General features: G+C 37.1%; 1 protein-coding gene across 2 annotated transcripts in view; it reads right to left on the bottom strand.

The window, feature by feature from the left end:
* Positions 1-8,922, bottom strand: part of fxn (frataxin) — a 28,042-nt gene extending 19,120 nt beyond the window's left edge. The window contains exons 1-3 of one of the 2 annotated variants that reach the window (XM_008419303.2): positions 8,909-8,922; positions 8,683-8,812; positions 4,598-4,681 (exon numbers count right to left, since the gene is read on the bottom strand). In XM_008419303.2, coding sequence (XP_008417525.1) covers positions 4,598-4,681; positions 8,683-8,793 — 195 coding nt within the window. In that variant the 5' untranslated portion in view covers positions 8,794-8,812; positions 8,909-8,922. Of the gene's footprint in view, positions 1-4,597; positions 4,682-4,987; positions 5,471-8,682; positions 8,813-8,908 lie in introns of those variants that run through there. The other variant, XM_008419304.2, reaches the window with a different exon arrangement.
* Between the last annotated feature and the right edge of the window lie 268 nt (positions 8,923-9,190).

Here is a 9,190-nt window from a genome sequence, read left to right as displayed (position 1 = left end):
TGTCAGATACGGTACACATTGCATATTGATCTGTTCAGCTAACATAAGACTAACAGACAGGCTTCAGGATGTAGAAGTTGTATCGGTACTGCCATTATGCTGTACTTGGCTAAAAGGCTTTCATAATGGATGTGTTTATTATTGACTATTTTTTTCATTCACTAAACACAAAGAAAGCAAAGCAATAATACTTACCCCAGCAGACACTTTGTTCTTATTGATCCTATGACGGTTGAGCTGCAAATGTGGTCGTGCACAAGCTTTGATCCAAGCAAGGCTTTCCGTTTCAGATTTTGGAAATCTGAATTTTAGTTCCACAAACACAATCAGGATACCTGACATTGCCTGTACAGGTACCCCACTGACGGAGAACCAATTTTTTTCGAGTCATGACGCAACAACTTTCTGTCAGTCTGCTAGTCCACAATGTACATTAGCATGAGTTTGTGAGACGGTAACGCATGTGATAGCTGCGCTGTGACGTAAAATGGGCATTAGCCAATGAAAGGCGGACCCTGTGGTAAGGTCCATTCAAAGTGCTTTACATAAATTAAAAAGGAAATGCAAACAAAATAACAAACGAAAGGAAAGAAAGAAGACTAAAACATGTGAAGCCAATCTTATCCCCCACTCAAATCTACCACAGCAAAAGTCTTAATAATCAACCACTGTCCTCTTCTGTGACAGATGTTTGACTGATAGACCAGCATGTTTGCAGTTAACAATATTCACACCACTGTTGCCAACTCAGCAACTTTCTTGCTATATTTAGTGACATTTCAGACAAAATAATTGGCATTGGCCAAAATCTGACAGCAGTTTAGGCTTTTTAAAGATCAGTAATCGGCGATCAGCCAAAAAACTGCAAGCGGTGCATCCCTAGTCTTAACCACCAAGACGTCTTCTGAAATACTTGCATGCTTTACTCATGATTGGATCAGTGTGCATGGCCCACCACAAAATTTATTCAGTGCCAATGGTGGTGAGCTTAATAATGAAGAACATGGTCGAGAACTTTAATACTGATGTTAAGACAACACCTGCTTACAGCCCATGAAGTATTGGACTGTTTGAGCACCATAATCAAACTCTGAGATTTCTGACTGAAAAATCAATACTGAAAAAGTATTAATAGACAAAGTCCCAGCTCTAGAGGGCACCACTAAGAGTGAATGGGTTACCAAGCCCATTTCAGTCATAAATACTGCAAAAAAAACTTTTATAGAAGCAGAATGTTCAGAAAGGATAAGCAAACAGCTGCAGTCCACAGATGAGCGATACGAAACTGGAGACAAAGTCTTTTACAAACGAGTGGACTGTCCAGAATGGAAAGACTAGAAGTGGTCAGTGGTCAAGATGGTACAGTATTTTTTGTAGGATCACAGAAGCACCTATGTCAGAGTGAACCAACTGAGATTAAGAAAAGTTACTCATGAGTATGAAGAACCTGCAATAAGGAGAACAATCATGTGTGAATATGTTTTAGCCTGTTTATCAGTGTAGTAGTGTAAAAAGCTAACTGGGTGAGACAACCTTTTTTATTTTAAAGCAGTTATTAGACACATCTCTAGCTGTGCAAAGCTGGTAGAAATAGACTCCCAAAAGAATTTCAGGTGTAACTACAATTAGCAGAAGTATTAGCTATTGACTCATGTGGGCTAAGCATAAATACTCCACCTTTTCAGATTTTTATTTTTAAATGAATTAAACAACAAACCATTATTTTCCTCAAACTTTACAATACACAACATGTTACATTGCCCTATCACTCTAGATCAGTGTAACATTGCTCTATTTAGATTTCGTCTAAATAAATATTCATGGGGTTTGAATAACACTGTTAATAATACTGTTGTTGTAAACACTAAGCGGTCCACTAGAAGCCCCTTTATAACCTTTATAATCACTGCAGTCAAATGAGCCGACACGACATTGACACCAACAATTAGTTTAGGTTCCTCCATACATGGTGTCCTTGAATTGCTGTTGGGTCAAAGCCAATGTCCGAGAAATCCACAGAAGCCACATCTGTTTAATTCTCTCTCATGTTCAGCACTTTGTTTCAGCTGTGGCTGATGTTAAAGTGCTTCATAAATAAAGATGATCAATTATTTTATGGCAGGAATTCTGGTTGAAATGTTATTTGTGATCAGATTGTCCAGAACCTATAATGAAACTGAAAGCAAATCCTGCTCAGACCTCATTCTCCCAGATTACTCAAACTCTGCTTTAACTTTAAATTGAAAATTTGATATTCTACAATAAAAAAAGCTCTAAAAGATTCAAATCGTTATAGTAAAAACACTTATCATTGGATATAAATATCACCAGGCTCTTTTTAATATTTCATAAAAAAAGTTTTTTCTGTGTGCGTTTACTATAGTGTACTCGTTTTAGATGAAATTAATATTTTACTAGTCACTTTTTTAAGGTTTTCACAGATCATTTTTAAATGCTTCAACATAATGAAATCATACCGTTGTCAGGAATTCTGCTTGGTCTTGTTGGTGCTTGAAGATAGATCTACTGTTAGGGATGGCTCTTTGCACAATTTTTCTTTAAAGAAACTATGTGATCTACTGACTTATTTGCTTGGTGATCACATTTTATATCGAATGACTTTGATGATGTATATCTAAGAGGATGTAGCTTTGAAAAACTTGCAGCAAATAATGAGCATCAACAGCCTTTGATGCAGAGTAAATATGACCTCTGGAGTGCTGCTGTTCCTGGTGCTGGAATGTCAGATCCACTCTATTAATATTAATCTGTTATTCCAGAGTGCTGCAGTAGAATAAAAATGTGTTTATTTGCTACTAATTAAGACAACTAAACGTTTGAGAGTCTTGAGTTTTTGTTGTGTTTGATATTTTGACAGATGACCAGCATAGATTGTAAATTATCATTTAATAAATCTGATATACCAGTACATTTTAACCCTTGTGTTTACAAATGGGGTCCAACCAACCGACCCCACACCCATATCACTTCTATCAGTTGCCTCAGTTCTTGCACGCACAAGGGATAAATATTGTGAAAATGTTTTATGTCTATGTCCTTGTTTCTGTGTGGATTGGACTGCCATGGACTGGGCCCTGATGCCGAAGAACTCTATGCCAAGTGTCCCTGGATACGGCTCACATCAGCTGGTGTTCAGGCAGAATCCCAACCTGTCCTCTGTATTAACAAAGTACCAGCTCTAGAGGGCACCAGTAAGAGTGAATGGTGCCCTCCATTATTAATATTAGGTCACTTAATATCACAATTAAGTGACCTAATTCTGATATTTTGTCAAATTAGATTATTTTGCAATAATTGTTCACACTTTCAGAATATGCGACTTGTATGCAATCTCCAGTGTGAACTTTAGATGATCGGAAAGTGTCCTGATGCGCAGTAGAGGCCGCAATAATGTCACATATAGAGAGTGTGTTTCGCCAATCGCCATAAAAAAGTAGTGCCCAGTGTTTGCAGAAATAAGCATGGATGCTAACGGTGGAGCATAGCTTACGACTTTGAAGTTGTTGTCTGTCCGCAACCAGCAAATTAACAACCTAATCCTCATTACAGTCAGCCATGGTTGTTGTTTTTCTTCCCGCTTGCGCATATCAGCACACAGAATAGTGGCTTTCTGTAGTATGCATGATGTTCAGGTCGGTTAGATGCAAACTGGATGTTAGGTCACATTTGAATTGGATATGTATCGGATATCTAAGTGGCCTGGGTCGCATTCGAAAAGAACCTGATCTGTGTTGTTCAGGCTGTCATGAAAAGATCAAATACAGATCGCATAAAAAAAAATAAAAAAATCAGGATTAGGTCACGTAAGGCGACAGTGTGAACACAGCCAAAATGACATAAAACCACAGCAGAAGACAAGGTGCAGCTTATTTAACCCTTTTGCGTGCGAGGACTGAGGCAAACGATACAAGTGATACGGATGTGGGGTCGGTTGGTTGGACCCCATTTGTAAACATAAGGGTTAAACTGCTTGGTTTCCTGACATAAACCTAGAAATTTTGCCGGATGATAAATTGTCCCAGAAATTATTGCAATAAACGATAATATCATTGTTTATAAAATGCTGATGGCATAATAAAGCAAGAACACATTCTCAAAAATTAATAATCTTTAAACTCTAATGAACATTTGATGCTGGAACTAGAAGATATTTTAAATATCTAAAATTAATAAACAAACCAATTGGAATAAATAAAAAGAATTACAAAGTCTCAGTAAACAAAATTGTCCTTCAAAGAAGAGCTAATTGATGTCAATGCACCAGCCTGAAGATGACAAAAAAGAGAAAAGCGATAAATCATGCAAATCGGAATAATTGAGTTTGTTTTAATTTATCTTATGATTAACTGATTTATTGCTTATTGTGACAAGCTTTGTCATAAACATAGCTCCAACATTTCTTAGCACAAATAATTATATTTAGAATAAATGGATGTATCTAAGCCCATATGTGGAGCTTAAACATCAAAGTGTGATTTTGTTGCACAGTTATTTTACCTTGAGAAAGCAAAACTTAAAGACCAGCATCATAAGCATATGTGAATGTAAATGTGTGACTAGCAGTGAACTGTCTGACCTCCCCAACAGGCTGAAGGACACTGGGATGCAGGCGGTGTGATGTCCAACCTCGAGCCTTTTGCAGGACAGAGAGCATTTGGAGCTAAAATCAGGGGGAAAACCGGATTAGTTAAAAATTTAAAAAGCAGATTATTTAGGGTGTGAAAAAAAAAAAATTCCAGCAACTTTAATTTAAAAAGTAAAGACAAAACAATGGTTAAATTGCAGAAAGCCTGATGTTGAGCTCCCTTACTTCTGCAGTTATTGGAATCATTTTCTTTTCAGCCAACAGTTGCAATAAAAACTGCCACAATATTCTAGTCACAGTTAAAGTGTCTTGCAGGTTTTAAGCTAGAGCAGACACTCAAGGTTGTGTAAAATTGGGTGGACCAGCCCTTTAGCCACTTACCGAATTGGAAGCTACAATCAGAAGCCAACTTTAGCTTTGCATACAAAGTCAGGTTTTCTGAGTGAAGTTATTATGATGAAATTAATTGTATGCCGGTTTGGACAAGTGTACTCAAACAGGCCTCTACACCAGTATTTCTCAACCCTGGTCCTCCAGCCACACTGTCTGCATTGATGAATCAATTATTGCCCAGGTGATTTCAATTAACAGGTGTTTGCTGAACTACAGTCAGCTGAATGAGGCACATTGAAGCATGGAAGCATTTAAAACATGTAGGGCAGTGTGCCTCGAGGACAAGAGTTGGGCAACACTACTCTACAAAATGTGATATTCGTTCTTTGTTTAACTCCCCCTACAGGTCTGGAGCACTTATATTTTGTGGAATTAGTGTGTAGTTGCACTAGCAGCTTTGCCTCCACTTTTTCCTGTGATTACAGTGTTTTTTGCGATTGCAGCATTTTATTCATGATTGCATTTTATTTGTGGGGGTAGCATTTTTTGTTTGCATTTGTTTTGTTGATTGAAGGTTTTTGCTACTATTTTCTGTTTTTCCATTTTTAATTACATTACATTAAAGTTGGATCAGCCTGTAGTGTGTTTTTTCACTTTCATTTTGTGTGTGGCTCCAAATCCAGGCCTCCATTGGTTAATAAATTTGATTTCCATTGATGATTTTTGTGTGATTTTGTTGTCAGCACATTCAACTTTGTACAGAACAAAGTATTCAATGAGAATATTTCATTCATTCAGATCTAAGATGTGTTATTTGAGTGTTCCCTTTATTTTTTTGAGCAGTGTATATTGACCTTCAGTACCGTATTTTCTGCACTATAAGGCGCACCGGATTATAAGGCACATAGAATAGACGCTACAGTTAGGGTTGCCACCTGTCCCGTATTGAACCGATACGGGACCCGATTTGTTCTGTACTCTACAAATGTGGATGTGTAATAATAAAGAAGTGATCCCCGAGTACTTTATATAGTAGGCTGCCCCAGGTGTTGCGATATTGTGCCCAACTGCTTTCTGGATAACACAGCCTGTTGAATGTGACAGTTCAATCAGAAAGCGCGGATTCAGCTGCCTGAAATAATCTGTTCCCCCTCGAAAAAATTAAAAATTAATTTACCAGCAAGTCTTTAACTGTGTTCATTCCTCTCTTCATCAACAACAAATCTTGTGATTTTGATAACATTTGCTTTTTATTTGCCAAAGTTAGGAGGGAGGAACAAAATATTTTAGCCCTTTCAGCCGCCTGAAATAATCTGTTCCCCCTACATAAAATGGAAACAAATTAATTTACCTGCAAGTCTGTAACTGTGTTTTATCCTTTTATCATCAACAACAAATCCTGTAATTTTGATAACATTTGCTCTTTATTTGCCAAAGTTAGGAGGGGGGAACAAAATATTGTAGCTTTTTCAGCCGCCTGAAATAATCTGTTCCTCCTACATAAAATAAAAACAAATTAATTCACCAGCAAGTTTTTAACTGTGTTGATTCCTCTCATCATCAACAACAAATCCTGTGGATTTGGTGACATTTGATAATTGTTTGCCAAAGTTAAAGGAGGGGAACCAAACATTTTAGCCACCTGAAATTTTCTGTTCCCCTTCCATTTCATAGGTACAATTTAAATGACTGGCAAGTATTTAACTGTGCTTATTCCTCTCTTCATCAACAAGTCCTGTGATTTTGGTTACATTTGATTCTTAGTTGCCAAAGTTATGATCGGGGAACCATATATTTTAGCTGATTTAGCTGCCTGAAATAACTTGTTCTCCCTACATAACATGGGAGTTAATTATTTTCTCACAATGTTTTTAACTGTGCTTAGTCCTCTCTTCATCAGCAACAAATCATGTGAATTTGGTAATATTTACTTTTAATTTGCCAAACTTACTTGGGGGGAACCAATATTTTAGCCACCTGAAATAATCCCCTTACAAAGAGTAGGTTATTTCAGACAGCTAAAATATTTGGTTCACCCACAATAACTTTGAAACATAAAAAGTCAATGTCTCCAAACAGCACATCAAACTTTCCAGATATATGTGCTGGAAAGGTAATTTGTTCCCATATTATGTAGGGGGAAATAATCATTTCAGGTGGACAAGAGTTATTGGTTCCCCCCAATAACTCTTGCAAATATTGATTAAATATTACCAGATTTATAATATAAATCTGGTAATATTTATAATATAAATCTGGCAATATTTATTACTGAAGGACAATAATAAAAGCTTTTCCCCATGTAATAGAGGGGAACAGATTACTTCAGGCTGCTACAATAGCTAAAATATGGTTCCCCCTTCATAACTGGCAAATAATGAGCAAATGTTTTCAAATTTACAATATTTGTTATTGATGAAGAGAAGAATAAACCCAGTTAAAAACTTGCTGGTTATTTAATTTGTTCCTATGAAATGGAGGGAAAACGGATTATTTCAGGTGGCCAAAATATTTTGTTTCCCTCCTTTAACTTTCGCAAATAACGATCAAATGTCACCAAATCCACAGGATCCGTTGTTGATGATAAGAGGAATCAACACAGTTAAACACTTGCAGGTAAATTAATTAGTTTCCATTTTAGAGAGAGAACAGATTATTTTAGGTGGCGGAAAGAGATAAAACATTTTGTTCCTCCCTCCTAACTTTGGCAAATAAAGAGCAAAAGCTTTCAAACTTGCAGGATTTCTTGTTGATGATGACACGAATTAACACAGTTAAAGACTTGCAGGTAAATTAATTTGTTTCCATTTTATGTAGGGGGAACAGATTATTTCTGTTCGGCTGAGAGAGCTAAAATATTTTGTTCCCCACTCCTAACTTTGGCAAATAAAGAGCAAATGTTATAAAAATCACAGGATTTGTTGTTGATAAAGAGAGGAATGAACACAGTAAAAGACTTGCTGGTAAATTAATTTGTTTCCATTATGTGGGAAACAGATTATTTCCCGGCGTCTTCTTGCCGCTCCGCCCCGCCCACGCGGCAAAATACGCGCGTGCTCGTGATGAGCACTGAGAAAGCACGCGCGTAGGGAACTACGGACACCGTGAAAGCTCAAACGACATGTTTCGGCAAAGTTGTCTCTTTCTTCACGTTTTTGCGGGAAACTAATAATAGTAACAATAATAACAACAATAATGATAATAATAATAGTAATAATATTAATTTGATGGGGAAACGCGGATTGACGTAACACTGGCCCAGAAGAAAAGCTCCACACAAGACCTATTTATTTATTTATTTTACAATTTTGTTAGATGCTGATTTAACTTAAAGTTACAACCTTGAGATGATCATGAGTTGTTTTACCAATAAATTGATCAGAGGCGCCGTGAAAGTGGTCAAACCAGTCTCTCTGACTCCCGACACAGAGGGAACAGATTTTCACAGGGGAACAGATTTTCACACAAGACCTCTTACGATAAACCATCTAATCGCGGTGTGATCACTCTCTTCTGATACTTTCCTCGTGCTAGGTCTCAACTACAAAGTAAGGATTACCTTCACTCGGGATATCGGCTGAACGGCTTTTTGAAACCAAAAACCCAGGATGTGCACATAGTCACCCCATAATTTACTCGGGATTATCGTTTATCCCGTTTCAGAAAACGGGACCCAGTTTACACCATGAAGCAGTTTCAAAACCACAGACATTTTCTGTGTGGATGTTATCCCTGGGTGTTACCTGATGAAAGTATGTCCCCGCAGTTTTCTTCGCTGTCCCCAGGTGAAGCTTTGAACCTGCAAGGTGGCAGATCTGTGGAGAAATGTTCCATGTTTTTGTAAAAAGAAGCATTCTTCTTCTTCTTCTTCTTTCGTTTCTTCTTCTTCTTCTTCTTCTTCTTCTTCTTCTTTCGTTTCTTCTTCTTCTTCTTCTTCTTCTTTCGTTTCTTCTTCTTCTTCTTCTTCTTCTTCTTCTTCTTTCGTTTCTTCTTCTTCTTCTTCATTATGGCGGATCGCAGCAACTTTAAGGTGCATACCGCCACCTACTATACACGAGTGTGTAGCAACACTACTTTACATCTATTAAATTCTATTTTTTAATTTTGTAATCTGAAGATAAATAAATGCTGCTTTCCTTAATCTGTAAATATCCACTATGTTTCCTTCATTTCCCAATATTCCTTTAAGACTCCATTCTTGACCTGTCCTTCCAACCATTCTTCTCAATTTCTCCCTTTCAGGTTCATGTT

Source organism: Poecilia reticulata, linkage group LG9 (assembly GCF_000633615.1).
Source record: "Poecilia reticulata strain Guanapo linkage group LG9, Guppy_female_1.0+MT, whole genome shotgun sequence".
In the NCBI taxonomy this organism is placed as follows: Eukaryota; Metazoa; Chordata; class Actinopteri; order Cyprinodontiformes; family Poeciliidae; genus Poecilia; species Poecilia reticulata.
Note: the sequence above shows the minus strand (reverse complement) of the source record. Positions and strands in the feature narration are given on the sequence as shown.